The sequence below is a fragment of the Oreochromis aureus genome, linkage group 5, assembly GCF_013358895.1.
Source record: "Oreochromis aureus strain Israel breed Guangdong linkage group 5, ZZ_aureus, whole genome shotgun sequence".
In the NCBI taxonomy this organism is placed as follows: domain Eukaryota; kingdom Metazoa; phylum Chordata; class Actinopteri; order Cichliformes; family Cichlidae; genus Oreochromis; species Oreochromis aureus.
The window spans coordinates 28361768-28379533 of NC_052946.1; the positions used below are offsets into that span (position 1 = coordinate 28361768).

At 37.6% G+C, this 17766-nt stretch overlaps 1 protein-coding gene across 4 annotated transcripts in view; it reads right to left on the reverse strand.

The window, feature by feature from the left end:
• Window positions 1-1995: 1995 nt before the first annotated feature.
• The window catches only part of ptprt (protein tyrosine phosphatase receptor type T), a 313011-nt gene continuing 297240 nt past the window's right edge, over window positions 1996-17766 (reverse strand). For 2 of the 4 annotated variants that reach the window (XM_039612110.1, XM_039612109.1), the window contains 7 exons: window positions 17017-17166; window positions 16723-16896; window positions 16499-16630; window positions 16002-16127; window positions 13756-13919; window positions 7496-7631; window positions 1996-5001 (listed from right to left, as the gene is read on the reverse strand). In XM_039612110.1, the coding sequence (XP_039468044.1) occupies window positions 4948-5001; window positions 7496-7631; window positions 13756-13919; window positions 16002-16127; window positions 16499-16630; window positions 16723-16896; window positions 17017-17166 (936 nt within the window). In that variant the 3' untranslated portion in view covers window positions 1996-4947. The remainder of the gene's footprint in view (window positions 5002-7495; window positions 7632-13755; window positions 13920-16001; window positions 16128-16498; window positions 16631-16722; window positions 16897-17016; window positions 17167-17766) is intronic. The other 2 variants (XM_039612108.1, XM_039612107.1) reach the window with 1 other exon arrangement.

The following is a 17766-nucleotide window of genomic DNA, read 5'->3' on the forward strand; positions in this document are numbered from 1 at the left end:
TGTGTTTTTCAGGATTTCTGATATGCTGTCTCTCATTAAAATTAACCACAATAAAAAATAGGGGAAAAAGGCATCAGGGCAAACCCAGGAATCACTGGAGAGATTATATTTCTTGGCTGGCTTAGGAAGGTCTCTTTGACCCCCAGGATGAGCTGAAGGAGGTGGCTGGGGTGAGGGAAGTCTGGGCTTCTCTGCTAAAACTGCTGTCCTCGCGACCTGTACCCAGATAAGGATGGATGGATGGAGGGATGGAGATGCGAGTGTCAAATTCCCAATTGGCTGTTCAGTCATGTAGTGTCTCTCGTTCACCAGTACACTTACTGGAGTAGAAAGACACATGTTTTGCATTTGTGCTTGAGCATAATGAGAAAAGGGAGGGAGCAGTATGCTACTTTGGAGTTTGTTGAGACATTTTACAAACTTTTTATTGGATGAGCTCCTGCCAGCATAGTTCTTGTGTCACTGCACTGTTTAAAAAAGAACAAAAGTTATGTTCAGAAAAATTGTCAAAGTGCTTGCCATGTGCCAAACAAGTCTAAACCTATCGAGGAAAAAATATTTGCACTGAAATCTGTGTTGGAATGAATAAGACTCTAGCATTCAACACAGAAATAATTTAAGCATGTTAAAAGCCTAAAGGGTATCTTACCACAGCTGTCACTAGTTGTATTACATACACAGAATAAATACAGCAGTGTTGACCATGGTAAACAAAGGGGATACATGCACGCACACACACACACACACACACACAGAATGGAAGAACAGTATATTACTGTACCAACATACTGTGCCAACAAGACCCCTCCTTCTTCCCCCAGATAATGACATTTCTGTGAGAGCAAATGAAATGGGCCAATTTTCAAACTCATTATGAAGTCTGTTCTGAAAAGGAGTTTAAAAAATATGAATCAGAAGAGAGACTAAGGGTGTAAGGAACATGAGATTAATAATAGACATTAACACTGATTATGTATCCATGTTTGTGTGTTTGTGAGAGACTGCATGTGCTTTGCCTCTCCCTTTAGGTGTGCATGTGCTTTGTGTTTGTTTCTGTTTGTGTTTGTTTCTCTTCCTGGGTGTGTGTAGATGCATGCAGACTTATGTGTGCGTTATGTATGCTTTGAGCGTACCTTTTTTATGTGTGTGTGTGCATACATCACCTCAGCCCAAAGCCAAGCTGACAGACAGCTTCCCTCTGAGGAGCCCCTTAGTGTTTCTGATTGATCGTCATAATGCCAAGGTACAGGCCCTGTCCTTGGTGCCTATGCTAATCGCAAGCTCATGCATATTTATGAGCTCCTTGGGAATCAACTAGCTAAATAAAGGATGAGGCTGTTGGCTTGGAGCTCCGTTCATCACTGAATCTGATTGATTAGAAAGAGGGGGGAAAAAAATCAGCCTGTAAAGACCTGTGGTTTTCCTTTCTTTTCCCTCAGCCTCAGTTCTGAGGTCACAGTGGGAGTTTGTGGCATGTATGAGATGAACAGTGGAGACCTCAAGGTCAGATCCTTTATACATGTTATAGGGTGACTTTTCCATTTACTCATATTTTATTTCTTGTTTTTTGCTCTTTTTTCTGTTTTGTCAATTACTCATAGGCAGGTTTTTGGGGGGGTTTGTCAAAAAAAGATTTAAACACAAATTTCTGACCTCAAGGTCTGCTTTTGATTATACACAAGGTTTTATGCATCCAGTCCGTTTGTGGATATTGGCTGTTTTATAATTTATTAGAAATAAGCATCACAATATGGACTTTAAAGGGAGCAATTTAAAAATTGGTATGATTAACATCCCTAATTCTTTTGACAGTTGTGAAACAGCTACTTGCCAAATTGACTGATGACCTAGGAAGAGAGAGAAAATGATCAAGTGAAGTGAAGTCCCTCAGACATTAAGAATGTCTCTGAATGCTTTACCGTAATTATTTCATACATCAAAATTAGAGGCTGTGAAGACAGAGACGACATCACATTCAACATTTTGGTCCCTTTATTTCATGTTAACCACATTTCAAACAACTAAACAACCAATGGTAATGGCATCACCAGATCTAAACAGCACTTTGCTAGACAAATAATCATCAGAATAATAATTATACAAAAGAAATGTACAAATTCAAGACAAAAATAATCTAAAAGAACATTAAAAAAAATATAATACATATGAAGGGCCATGAATCAAGTCAATAAAATAAAGCATCAGTGAACAAAAGGATCAAGATATCCAGCATTCACATTGTCTTCAAAACAGCACTCTTACTTTTTTGATAGGTCCATTAACGAGCCTGACTGGACTCCAGCGAAAAATAAGAATAAAAATAAATCAACGCAAGCACAGATTGAATAGTTTGCTACAACATTTAACTACAAGTATGTCAGCTCTTGCCATAAGCACTGAAATGTTTCCTAACAAAAGAAAAGTTCATCAGAAGCTGAACTTTATATGAAATCATTCTAAAATATCGAATGCATCTAAAAATGTTCGTACTTTCTCGCATGGGAAAAAAGTAAATCAGGTAATTGGTGACAATTATTTTATTTTTTTTTAATTATTTTTAATGCATTGGGATTTAAGATAATTCACTTCAGTAGTTGATTTTTTGAGTGTTTGAAAATTAAGCCATCAGTCTGGTCTTCTTTATTAGAATGACAGTGTTTTAGAGATAGGTAAAAACAGATCTGAAAATAGTATCACCTTTAGATTCAACACATTTCAGAGGCTGTCCATATAAATACAGGTTGTGTATCTATAACATGAGATTTTGGTTTAGTCTTTTGGGATAAGGGGAAAATGGGACAGCATAGAAGAGTCTGACCAGATGAGTAGGAGATAATGGGAAGCTGAGGTCAATGCCATGCATAATTCTCATTAATTTCCACACTCCCACACGTTCTTTAAGGTGCAGAGGCATCTAAACTATTAGCCATGTTAACTGCCTTTCAACCTGGGGTCAAACACTAACTGAAATCATTTCCTGTTAGTGATCTTCTCAAATGTATTTTTAATATCTGTATATTTCAGTGGGCTTGACGTAAAGCACTCGTTAATTATAAAAGAAATGCAAATGTGGCCTGTCTCTTTGTTTTGTGATGTTCTTTTTAAATCATAGGTTATGGGGGAAACATGGGCCCAATCCCTTAGCTTGGATATTTATTGTAGATAGAATTATACATAGAATTACTGAACTGTTTAACAGTCTGCTCTAAGTATCAAGGAATCTTAAATCCTTTCTTAATCTCAGCAGGTTTAACTAATTTCTTATCATTTGAATCATTATATTTTAGATCCAAATAGTGGCCCTATATCAATGACTACTCGCAACACTGTAGACCAGGTTAAAATCAAATCATCGACACTAAAGAGGATTAATTCGTCGGTAAGCTACACTCAGTTATTGAACAATTTCACATTAGAGCAAATTGCTCTAAAATGACCATATACTGATTTCAGTTAAGAACCGCAGGCTGTTCAGTGTCAGGAATTTCAAGTCTAAATGTTCCAAAATGGACAAACATGCAAAAGTGCAAGTTATAGTTTATGTAGTTTTTAGAGGGGAACATTTTTATTTCTTTTTGGGGAATTTGGGGACTCATTTTCGATAAATTATAGTAGTGCTGTTATCATATTAGAGACAAAGTATTATCTGGTTGTTTCATATTCTGTACCAAAAGTGTCACAATAAATAAATAATAAAAAAAGTGAAATTTTATAAAAGTTATTCTGAATGCGGTGGCATTAGCTAAATGTGCAATATGCGAACAATATGTCGACTTTTTTGACATTTCTGTGGAGACGGTCTGTGGTATGGTAACACAGTGACGTTAACTTAGCTTTTTAGAGTTATAGTGTTTTGAAATCACATTAATTTGTAATGTACCAGTTGCTGATGTTTGCCTGTTTGTTTGTTTGTTTGATTGTGGTTGTCTTATCCTATTTACAGTAAGGGTGGATGCACACTATAAGATTTCAATTTTGTCTTTTTTTTAATTCTCCAAAAGCATTTATGAAACCACCACTGTCCCAATGAAAAAAGCTGGAACAGAGACACGACTTGGCCTTAAAATCTAAGGCATGTTTCTTTTTTTCCTTTTTTCTGCTGTTATTTTTTTTCACAATGTCCCTGACTCCACTTATTGTAGGTTATATATTTTTTTGTTCTTGTGTTTTTCTGACATTTGAACTCAGTGAAAGTAAAACCATAAAAAAAGTTACAACCATGCTAACATATTTTCTTTCCAGGCCAATTACAGAATTACAAGTATAATAAAAATGAACTTTTACTTGGTAAAAGGGAATCAGCATGTATTTTGAAGAAAAAAAAGTTCACTAAGCTAAGTGAGTCATGGTCAAAAAAATGTACATTTCCATTCCCTTTGAGAGTTACCAAAAAAATCTTCCAGTGGGCATCCAGCCTTCAGAGGGAGACAACATTCAAGGCGTAGAATATATCTAAAAAGGAAATACTGTACAATAGTCACATCACAGCCCAGCAGAGAGGACAGAGAAATAGAGGAGGAAAAGTGGTGCGTCTTTTAAACATTTGTTTTTTGTTTTTTTACCATATTTTTTTTTCTTTGTACAAGCATATAAAGTCCCCAGTCTTGCTGAAGCAAACAGACATTAAAATCACCAGTGTGCATGTTTGTTGCCTTTTCCCTCTTCTGTACAGGTTGTTGTGTGTGTTGTTGCAGGCACGCATATAGATAAACACTTCCTCAAATATGCAAGCATGCCCTCTCTTCACACACAGCCACGTGCATATGCACTCAAATACAAACACACACACACGTGCGCGCACACACCCACACACACAGGCACGCTCAGTCAGTCGGATTCAGGTCAACACAAAGCAGTATTGCCCTCCGTGTTTCCCAGTGTTGCGTTGAGAATGACAGGCATCGACAAATGGCCGATCGGGAATAGAGATGTTTAGCCCACACCCAATCAGAAGGAGTTGAGCGCTTCCAGAGCCACTTCATAGCAGAATTTATACTGTTCCTGTGTAGAAATAAAACAACAAGCAAAGCTAAGTCAGAAAATTCTTGAAATTTGGCTTTGTTTCCCTCAAACTCTCAATATAAATGTATAGCTGCACTCTCAGCTTGGCTTCAAGCATTTAAACTTCAAACATGTATAATAAAACCAAATCAAACCAAACCAAACTATAATAAAAAACAAAAAATTATTTTTCTTGACATATAATTCACAACATAATATGCAACCGACGATGACGAGTATAGAACACAGTAACACAATTTCCATATATTTACCAATGAAAATGAGTCATAATTCATGAACTGAGAATCATAACATTATCAGCATAAGAATAGAATAGAATAGAATAGAATAGAATAGAATTCAACTTTATTGTCATTGCACATGCACAGGTACAGGGCAACGAAATGCAGTTTGCATCCATCCAGAAGTGCTTTAGTGATATAGATATATTACAATATATATTAGCAATAATATAGATATGCAAGTATATTACAGAAATGGGTCTATTGTGGTATGTTATAATGTACACAGTATGAAGTATGTTGTGAATATTCTATAACTATAGGTATGTACAGGCTGTAGTGAGTACAAGCTATGTACAGGATATGAACAGGATATAAATATGAAAAACTATACAGAATATGAAATAAATAACTTTACAGAAATATGAGATATACAGTTATACAGAAATGGGAACTATGCAAGTTGTAAACAGTTGTAAGGTAAAAAATTATTGTATGTACAGAATGATTATTTACACAGAGCTATACAGTAGTGCAGTTAAGATAAGTGAGGGTGTGGATAATTTCTACAGAGGCTGTCAGATGTCAGGAGGCAGAGTTCAGGAGTCTGACAGCTGTGGGGAAGAAGCTGTTCCGGTACCTGGTGGTCTTAGTCCGGAGGCTCCTGTAGCGCCTCCCAGAGGGCAGGAGGGTGAAGAGTCCATGTGATGGGTGACTGGGGTCTCTGATGATTTTCCCAGCCCTTTTCAGACACCGCTTCCTGTAGATGTCTTTTATGGCAGGAAGTGGTGCTCCGGCTATGCGCTGGGCAGTTTTCACGACCCTCTGCAACGCCTTCCGGTCCGAGGCAGAGCAGTTCCCGTACCAGACTGTTATACAGTTGGTCAGGATGCTCTCGATGGTGCAGCGATAGAAATTCACCAGGTAATATTGGCCTCAGCCAGACAGCAAAGGATTGGATTGGCTGGACTGCAGTATGTGGGTGAACTAATCCAATGCCACATCTTTATGAATAATTCTGTCATCATTCTCTAGCTGTGATGACAACTTTCAAATGTGAAAAAAAAAAAAAACTGTGCGAAGAAATGGTCCAGATGGTTTCATGCTTTAGGATGTTTGGCAAAGAATTAAGAACAGTGAAACACTTTTAATCTTTGTTTGACAAGAAACAGAGAGTCAAATTAATCTATACTTATTTGAATTCTTTACATTATTTGTTGTTATATTTCACTGAATGGTAAAGCACATTGTACAAAGCTGTTCTGCTTAGTACCAAGATTAAGTAGCTGTTGATAACAAACTAAAAACATTTGAACATTTTTGGTACTAAATACATAGATGCTATTTTTAAACAGTAATCCAAGGGAATAGATGGGGTAATCATAAGAAATCATAAAAACATTGCAAATTTCATAGCTCTAAATAAGACTTCTGTACAACTAAAGAAATGTTTTTTTCTTCCTGCTCAAGTTGTGCGACTGGTTCATTCTTCTCATACATTAGATATGTTTTGGGTAATCACATGATTGGAGGAGCTAGTTCATGTGTGTGCCATAGGCAACTCTCTGACATATCTCTGAATATTATGCTACTCCAGAACACCATGATAATGGTATCACCTCAAAGACATCTCAGTTTTACTTTTTTCTCCTTTAGGAATTTAAAGCCAGTTTTTAAAAAGTTTAGGGTCACCAGCACTTTTTACCCACATCTTTGTTTTATGGTGATGAAAAACACCCAAAAAACACCCAAAAAACACCCAAAAAACATAGCCAATCACAATTAAATCTTCACTTATACCACTAAAGGACTAAAGCTTTGGCAAATACTGAACATTGACTGTTATAATCCATTTACCTTGCATCTGTGAGCAGGTGTGCTTTAGTTCATGGGTGTGAGTAACAAATTGAGAAATTCTTTACAAAGGAGATGAGAAAAGCACTGAAACAGCTGTGACCTGTCTTTATGTGAATACAAATTTTTGGTAGTGTGGGAATACTTGCATGTTTGCTACCACAGAGACAAAAACAGAGTAAAGCTCTAATTCTAAATTAATTTATGTAAATCTGTTAATGCTATTTACTCGTTTCTGCCTTTTAATAACCTGTGTTTTTACCTTAGCTGAATTCCGCTCTAAACTAAAAATTTCAAGAAACTACATTTTGATCCAATATCATAAAAGCAAAACATTTCAGTGGCATCATCGCCCCATAAAATATTAAAAAAAATATGTATGTATTGTGATTTCTTACCATAGTCTCCACCATGTTGGTCTTGTTGTTCCTCAGGGTTTTAACAGTGTGGAAAACATCCACAATATTCTGCTGCTGGATCATCTCATTAATGCTGCAGATGGCACAGAAAGTTCCAGAACGTCCACCACCAGTTCTGCAAAGGAGGAGGAACAAAGGAGTAGGACCGGGAAATGAAGAGAGAAAGGGAGACAGAGGCTCTTCAGTATTAAACATCATCACCATTTTGGAAACATAGCTGGAGGTCAAGAAAATCATAGTGAGGTCAAAAAGAAAACAGAGATGAAGGAAAGATACAGGTGTAGAGAGAATATTAGAAAGGCTTTGTGTGGTTTCTAAATCCATCTGTCTATTCTCCTAACTGCTTATCCAACCAAGTTGCAGGACAGTCATTGGATAATGTCCTGAAATTGTATGAGCCCTAAACACTTGTTGGAAATTTAATAAAGCTTATAAAACAGGCTATAAAGGTTAAATTAGTTTGCTTGTTGTGATGCCATTTAAAGTGTGATGTATTTAACGAATGGTTTCTGTTTAGTAAACTGCAACATTTTAAGGGGATATAAGGAAAAATTATTAGGTTTGGTGATATATGGTGTTATATTCCTTCTTGTAGCCTGTATAGATGACAGAATGTGGAAAAAAAAACAAATTTACAAAGCTAAACAATATTTTAATTAGCTCTCAGAAAAACAAGTCACTGTAGAGAGTAAATAGGATCCTGAAAGCCAAATTGGAGATATTAGATGTCACTTTTAATGCTAAAGAAACAAGTATGACAATGTGAGTTGAGAAAAAAGGCTTTAAGGGACAGAGAGTGACAGCAATTGACAGAGCGAGAATTCAGTACAAAGAAACCTGCCACTGTATGCAGAAAGACATCTACTAATGGATTTTAGAAATTTGAATAAATGTGTTCAACCTTAAATCAAAATAATAATAAAAGCCTTTATGAACATTTTATACAGATGGCAAAGTGCCATCTGTATAAAGTGATCCAGCAACACAAACATATTTATGTATACTATATATATTGTGTGTTTACTGGCTATATGCCCCAATCAGCAGTCAAGTGCTCTGCCAGTGAAAAGTCAGACCACCCACCATGAAAACAGCTCCAGACTTTCCCATCTCACTTGGTTCCAGCTGAATTCCTTCAGTATTGAGACTGAATAAAACATTTAGGTACTGCGAGGTGGAGTGACAGCCATCAGAAAAATCATCCACTGTCTACCTATTCTGCATTAGGAATGCCAAGGCTGCTACAGCTTGCAGTCCACTTGGAATACCTTTGTTAGTGATAGTGACTGAATTTTTTATAGAAAGTCTATAATCTAAGCTTTTTAGAAGCACGTCAGAAGGTTAAAAATAATTATGGAAAGTTTTTGTTGCTCTCTCAGAACCACTTATACAATAATATCAGAGTGCAAGCTTGAAATTCTTGCTTTTCATACATACACCCATTGGTTTGAATTTCACTTCTTGATTTCATGTTAGATTATAATTTCAGACGGTTGCTTCAGTGTCAGAAACTAATTTCTAGGGTAATGGTGAAAAAATGAAAGCAAATACATTTTACATTAGTCCTGTCAAATACATCTTAGGGCTAAAATACATGAATATTATGAAGTACTGAACAACAACCAGAAATTAAAACTTTTCAGACTTGTCAGGACTCAAGTAGCAGTAACGGTCAGGGAAAGTGAGTAACCTTTACATCTTGCATAGAAACATACCAGATATGAAAAGTGCTTCATATCTGATGTCAAACAAAATTAAAAATTCAATTTAAAAGCCACTTCAACTGCAGTCACCTTATATTGTGTTAGCTAGATTACAGGAGCCTTGTGTGAATATAGTTGATTTAAAAAGAATATTTGCTGTAATTTGTTTCTAAACCCATGCTGGTGTTCAGATCAGTAAATGAATAAAACACTATTTTGGCTCATCACTCTTGGTGATACTGCACTAAATTTGATATGATAGATGAGAAGGGGGTGTCATAACAATAATAATAATAACAATAATAATAACAATAATAATAATAGTATTGACTATAACTGTGATGGTCCAACTCCCTAAGGTGTTAAGCCATCATCAGTGATGACCCTAACCACAACTCTAGCCCTAGGCAATTAGAAAATTTTACTTTTACTTTAATTAAATTGCCCAAAGTCTGGCCAATCAGGGGGCAAGGAAAATACTCATTTTGACTAACAAACATCAACAAGCATTAATTTTTCCCATAGATGTTCTAATTTTTCATATTTCCAAACTATAAGGTTAAAATTGTAGCGTCACAACAGGCAAACTATATCTTCATGAGGTTTAAAACAAACTGCCAGGTTGGCCCATCTATGTAAGTAAGTATTAATTGAAGGGATGAAAATATTAGGAAGAAAGTGACCTAGCTGTGCATCCAGTTTCTCTGAAGCGATGGGTTACTATAGTGGGTGGGTTGGCACTTCTTTTAAAGGTATTTAAAAATGGTTGATATTTGCTTGTTCGCCTTTGTGTATGGTATGTGATTTGAGCTTTGAACAAATCATTTTACTATATTGGAGTTCTATTTCAAATTGTTTGGATGCCATCTCCTGTTTATCAGTTAATTTTAGTGTTTACGTCATCCACAGTTTCAGGTGAAATATTTAAAGTGGCCAAAACCAAAATCCAAAACATTACAACTAAATCTACTGCGAAAAGGATCCGACAGTCAGTGGTTGATGGTTAAGTGGTTTGCAGGAGATAAATTCATATGTGATTTAAATGAATTGTGACATACTTGAAACCACATTACTCTAGACATGAACTGCTGCATGCTGAATATTAGTAATTTGTTAGAAAGAGGCACCTTATCTTTATTACTTTGCTTTATCTAAAATATATATCTATATAACTCGAGATAAATACAGCAAACGCAGATTGCTGAATTAAATGTGCTACTCCTCACTACTTTCTAAAAGCTCCTCCCAGTGTGACTTGTTGAAAATAAAACATGTGCTCAGCATTAAAGACGCATCAAATTCCAACTTTCAGGACAAGCGAAGAGCAGAAAAATAATCAATTCACCATCTACTGATGGAACCATCATGTTTCTACTTATCGCTAGTATTACTGAGTCTGTGAAATCAATAGCTGGGGTTGATTAGCCAGTGTAGCTGTCTTCAGCCAGAAGCAGAGACAGCTTACATCTCTGTCACTCACATTTACTGGGTTTGAGCATAACTAAAGAATTTAGCCCCAAAATGGTCTTGCTATCTTAATTTATCTGCTAGTGTTTTAATTTCACAGAAATTAAATGGATTGTAGATTTAAATAGAATGTGTTTTAAAATACCAGTTTGAGCTTTTAGTTTATACGGGGAGTGCAGAATTATTAGGCAAATGAGTATTTTGTCCACATCATCCTCTTCATGCATGTTGTCTTACTCCAAGCTGTATAGGCTCGAAAGCCCACTACCAATTAAGCATATTAGGTGATGTGCATCTCTGTAATGAGAAGGGGTGTGGTCTAATGACATCAACACCCTATATCAGGTGTGCATAATTATTAGGCAACTTCCTTTCCTTTGGCAAAATGGGTCAAAAGAAGGACTTGACAGGCTCAGAAAAGTCAAAAATAGTGAGATATCTTGCAGAGGGATGCAGCAGTCTTAAAATTGCAAAGCTTCTGAAGCGTGATCATCGAACAATCAAGCGTTTCATTCAAAATAGTCAACAGGGTCGCAAGAAGCGTGTGGAAAAACCAAGGCGCAAAATAACTGCCCATGAACTGAGAAAAGTCAAGCGTGCAGCTGCCAAGATGCCACTTGCCACCAGTTTGGCCATATTTCAGAGCTGCAACATCACTGGAGTGCCCAAAAGCACAAGGTGTGCAATACTCAGAGACATGGCCAAGGTAAGAAAGGCTGAAAGACGACCACCACTGAACAAGACACACAAGCTGAAACGTCAAGACTGGGCCAAGAAATATCTCAAGACTGATTTTTCTAAGGTTTTATGGACTGATGAAATGAGAGTGAGTCTTGATGGGCCAGATGGATGGGCCCGTGGCTGGATTGGTAAAGGGCAGAGAGCTCCAGTCCAACTCAGACGCCAGCAAGGTGGAGGTGGAGTACTGGTTTGGGCTGGTATCATCAAAGATGAGCTTGTGGGGCCTTTTCGGGTTGAGGATGGAGTCAAGCTCAACTCCCAGTCCTACTGCCAGTTTCTGGAAGACACCTTCAAGCAGTGGTACAGGAAGAAGTCTGCATCCTTCAAGAAAACATGATTTTCATGCAGGACAATGCTCCATCACACGCGTCCAAGTACTCCACAGCGTGGCTGGCAAGAAAGGGTATAAAAGAAGAAAACTAATGACATGGCCTCCTTGTTCACCTGATCTGAACCCCATTGAGAACCTGTGGTCCATCATCAAATGTGAGATTTACAAGGAGGGAAAACAGTACACCTCTCTGAACAGTGTCTGGGAGGCTGTGGTTGCTGCTGCACGCAATGTTGATGGTGAACAGATCAAAACACTGACAGAATCCATGGATGGCAGGCTTTTGAGTGTCCTTGCAAAGAAAGGTGGCTATATTGGTCGCTGATTTGTTTTTGTTTTGTTTTTGAATGTCAGAAATGTATATTTGTGAATGTGGAGATGTTATATTGGTTTCACTGGTAAAAATAAATAATTGACATGGGTATATATTTGTTTTTTGTTAAGTTGCCTAATAATTATGCACAGTAATAGTCACCTGCACACACAGATATCCCCCTAAAATAGCTAAAAATAAAAACAAACTAAAAACTACTTCCGAAAACATTCAGCTTTGATATTAATGAGTTTTTTGGGTTCATTGAGAACATGGTTGTTGTTCAATAATAAAATTATTCCTCAAAAATACAACTTGCCTAATAATTCTGCACTCCCTGTAGTGATTGACAGAGTTTACTCAAATAAATATCATATCTATATCTATAAGAGACAGGTTTATTTGAAATGAAGGTCAAAGCTTGTTAGGATAATACTAACATATATGACACCAGTTATTAAACTTTTATTCTCCATATAAGGCCTAATAGTTGAACTGCACATTGTTCTGTAGCAGTGTAGACTATTACAAGCTTCAGCCTTAAACCATTTAGGCTTTCAGGCAGAAAAAACATGACATTCATAGCCATGTACTGAGAGCTTTACAAAATATTTGACAGTGACAGATTATTTTACGATGGACATCTCTAAATTTAGTTCAGAACTAGGATATGAATGTTATTCTTTTTTACTTCTGCCTCTTTTTATGTTACATGAAGAAAGAAAAGGCTAATAAGCAAAAAACAGTTAAAAAAAAAAACGAAAACAAAAAACCCCAAATCAATACCTCATTGGTCCAATGAGCTGTTACACAGGGAGCTGATTGGATGAGCACCACAGATAGGCAGTGTTGGGAGTGTGTGTACACATGTTACTGTTAGCAGTTCTCTCTTCTATAGATTTTACAGCTTCTGTTTCCTTCCCTCATTATCAGCTTCATTTGCTCTGCTCAAATAGGGGGAATTCGTATCGAGCTGAGCTATGTTTTTATACTTGTATACCAACACACATTCATGCATGTAGTATAATAAACATTGTGTAGTGTTATTTAAAATATATTTGGTAAAAACAGAAGTAGTAGTAGCACCATACCAAACATTAAAGATAATAAACCTGAACATAGCATGCACAAGCAGGCGTGTGGGTGATCTATACTGCATCAGCACAGCCACACAACACAATAGAGATGAATGATGACCTCTTTAAAACTTGACACATTCCAGGCTTTTTAAGCCATGAGCCTCATTTATATTTAACGAAAATAATTCATAACAAGTCTCACAGCATTCATGAACTGACATTTCAGACGTTTTGACATCAGTAGTGAATATATATGGCTTTCCAGCACAAGATTAATGCTGAGTCTGAGGCATGTGTATATTTGACAGATAAGTGGAACAACATAAAGCATGAAATGGTACTCAACATGTACAAAAACTACAAAAAGTGTGTTTTTGTGTGTGAATATCTGTCTTAAAAGTGTGTATGTGTTCTTTTATAGAAGTGCACAGCTTACTTTATAATCATCTTCCCTCTCTGTCTGTCACAAACACACACTCTAAGGGAAGATTTGTCTTGCCATTTATGTTGATCTGTTATCTCACTGAGCAGTGACTGTTCCAGTCTACTGTTTCATCACGTTTTCTAGTATTTGTGTCTGCATGTGTCTCTGTGACTATACTTACAGGCAGTGTACCACAGTCCTCCCGTCTCCTCCGTCATATTGTTCCTGCCACTTAGCCAATCTCCTGACCAACTGCAGGATGGAGCGCTTGGAGAGAGGTGTGTCCCTGTAGGCTGGCCAGCCAATAAACTGGAAGTGCTGCACCAGGCGGTAACCATCTTGTGGCTAAGAAGAGAAACGTGAAGATTAGGGTTTTGATCACTGCTGACATAGCTGTTATCACAACAATCAACATCATGCTGTAATTCCATGGAGCCATTTCAATTTCATGCACAGCGATATTGCTAAAGCTACCGTTTTTCAGAATTAAGACCAAAATTGAACAATGAAACCCACTGGCTCCCTTTAGAAAATATATCTGCATCTAACAGGTCTGTTTGTGCTTAAATGATATGGAAAGTTGGATGAAAAGCTGGTCAACTATAACAAATACAGAGTTGGTTTTTCAGTTGTGGTCTCATTTGGTAATATTATCCATCCATCCATTTTCTTAGCCACTTTTTTGGTTACAGACTATGAGGAGGCTAGAGCCTATCCCACTGGGCAAAGGGCAAAAAGCAGCATACCCTGCACAGGTTGCCAGTCATAATACCAATACAGAGAGATGGACACAAAACGAGTCGTTGGATCCAAACCCAGGACCTTCTTCCAGTGAGACACTGCCATCATCATGCCACCCAAGTAAGTATTTTGCTAAACTGATACATAAAACACATTTTGTATGTAATCAGGCTTTTGTGCTCCAATTAGTTCCTGGTTTTGAACAAATGTCTTTTCAAAAGAAATAGGCTTGGATTCAACAAAGACCTTAGCTTGTTATGTTTAATTCAATTTCATGGCAGACATGGCATATTTTCAGTCGTCTAGCCCAAGGCAAGTGGCATGCACCAAGTAAAATACCAAAACCCACCATCACTGTCAGACTGATTTACTGCTGTTTGTCACAAATGCATATGCACATTGACATTTACACACAAACCAAACAAATTCAGCAGAATCATTTCTTATACCACTTTTCCTTCCTTGTCTTTTCAGTACACCTGCCATGTACTTTCTCCCCTTCCATCTCTCCTTTACTCTACACCCTTACCATCTTTCTCTAAATTACCCAGTCTCTTATACCAATTAACACTAATCTAAAATATTTTCTGTACTCTGCATTTATGTGTCTTCATTCTGTTTTCTGTTCCCCCTATTTCTTTGTATTGTCATGTATTTCTTGCAAACATTTTCCTCCTTCCACTTTTTCACTGTTCTCATTTGATGGCTAAGCGATTGGCGATAGAGACTCGGCTAGGCTGGAGCTGCTTTCGCAGTGTGAGATGTGCTGTTATGGCAATGATATGAGCCATTTCACACTAGACCGCTGATGTGTTTGAGAGAAAGAGAGAGAGAATATAGATAGCAGGGTAGCGGGGAGTTCTCCAAGTGCTATACATAGGAACATGCAGATGATAAGGCACCACTAGAGTTGAGCGGTCATGGATGAGTGAAAAAATGAGATGAAAAGAGGGTAACAAGAAGAGGCAAGAGGATAGGAAGGAAAAGAAAAGGAGAAATAGAAATGAAAGGGAACAGAGATGCATAGAGGTTGGAGAAGACAAGAAAAGGAAGAGGAGGACAAAAAGGTAGAGTTAAAAAAAACAACTGTCATTGTTGTACCACATTTAACATCACTATCATTTTTTCTATGTAGTCACCAAACCAGGACTCAGGTAGCCTCGCTGCAAAAGAGATGCCATAAATTGGTTTTCTACATATCCTTTTGCCAACTGCCTACTGCGTAGAAAAGGTCGCATGCAATGAAAAAATGCCTTTCCTGTATTGTTATGGTGTGTTCCACGGTATACTGTTTCACTATCTATTGCTTTTACTTGAACTTTAAACACACTTTGTATTCCTAGTAAGTGTCAGGAAAGTAGTGCTTCATTTGTCAAATAATAGAGTCCCTTGAAATCCACAACACATATTTTATTAAGAAGAGGCTTTAAAACACTAAGGCACTCCATGACTTTGAATTTAGCAATGCATCACAAAATCTAGCCATGAACTCGTAATTTGAAAACTGTCAAGGAGGAGAAGTGAAGACAAAAAAAGAGGGATTATCAAAGTGTGTTCCAGGACACCGACTAAAGACAAACTGAAGATGTTTAGATGCCCTACATGCAAAACATCTAATCTTGCAATTTTTTAAACTTAACTATAAAATAAAAGAAGTACTGTATTAAATATGTAAACGTTTAGTACCCTAGCCATGTTGCAGATCCTGAAGATTCGGTTGATGATATCTTCATCGATGTCTGCGGATATGAACTCCACTTGAATAGGGCCGTAGCAACATGAATTTTTTTCTGGCCAGTACTGCATACATAACTTTAGAAAACAAACACAAAGGTTGGAAGAAAAAGACAAAATGCAGAAGAGTAAGAATGGGTCCACCAGTTAGAACAAGTACATTCAGATGAAATGTCTTTCCAGTAAGTGGGATAGGTTTTATTTCCTGGCCAGATCCATGAGCTAAGAATCCTTGCTGTAGCCCATGTTACAAATCAGTTACAAATGGCAATAAATAGAAATAAATGGGAGAGACAAGTAATAGACTAAATAAAAAGTCAACTCTGATACATTCATCAGGCTTTCTGATAGTACAGTCAGTTTCAGGTCCTGATGTCTAGTCTCTTTTTGTTAGTTAGACAGAAATAAGTACAGAATATGTTTGTAGATTTGTGTGTGTGTACCTGTACCTGTGCTGCATCCATTTCATTGAGCATTACAATGGAGGAGCAGTTGTAGTCAAACACCAACCTCCAGAAGTCACCCATGGTGTTGGGCAAAGGATGCTGAGTAACTATGAAGGCCGCTGGCTGTTTGTGGCTCTAGAAAGGTGAAACGAATAACAATCAAAAAGCACAATACAAACTGTGATAAGCTTACACATACATAATCAGACATTTAAACAAAAACTTACATCCATTAATGCAGCATTAATGTAATTGGAGCTCTCTCCATCCACAGAAATCAGAAAAGGAAGGCATCGGTCTGCTGGTAGAACATCCATACTGCGGTTCTTGTCGTGGTTTCTGGGTAGCAAACCCACACTGCAGTCCTCTGGACGAACTCTAGGGGTCACTATGTTTAGAGTCTGATGGGCAGAAAAGCAATGATTTGAACTTTCAACCTAACTTGAACCCACACATTCACATTATCAGCTAGGGACACCGTGTTGTTCAAATGCACGTGTGGTGAGAATGTGCGTGCTCACCTGGAACTCATCTTTGATCTGGCTGGAGTTGGTCTGTGGATCCAACCTGCTGATGTTGTAGTAAATGGCTCTGAACTCACACACTGGTATGGCCGTGTTTCCACACAGACATGCTTCCAAGATGGCATCGTGAACAAACACATACTGCTCCTGCACCACAAGCAAAATGAGTTCTGGAGTCAAAATTTCTTTCACTGAAATACAAAACTCTGGCTTATGCAAGCAAACACTGCTGAACCTGGCTGTAGCCCTTGGACTGGGCCACAGTGCCTCACAGTAGCTGTGAGCAATGACACCTCTGGAATAGATGATGCAGTCGGGCAAAGCTGCATTAAGTCTTTTCAATCTGACAACAAACTCAAACATTCCAATGTGAACACAACTCTTGTTTGCTTTGTGTATGAACATTATGTGCTTTTGTGGGAGCCTGAAAGTGATTTAAAAGGGCACAGTGCTTTGCTAGTGGTGCCTCTGTGGTCTGGCTCAAGTATGTTCTTTGTGTTCCAAATCACTAGCTTGCGCTAAATGCATCAGCTACCATGAGCTACAGCAGCCACCGTGCATGCTAATTTACCTCTATCTCTCTTTCTGTCCCCCTATCGTTGCATTTTTATCTGGGGTTGGCTCCGTTTTTATTTCTCTGTTGCTCGTTTCCTCTCACACTTGTGTTTGTCTGCTGCCTCTCGCTTTTTCAATTTGCTTCTCGCTTTATCTCTCGGTCTCTCTCTGTTGAATGTTAATTGTTGCCCT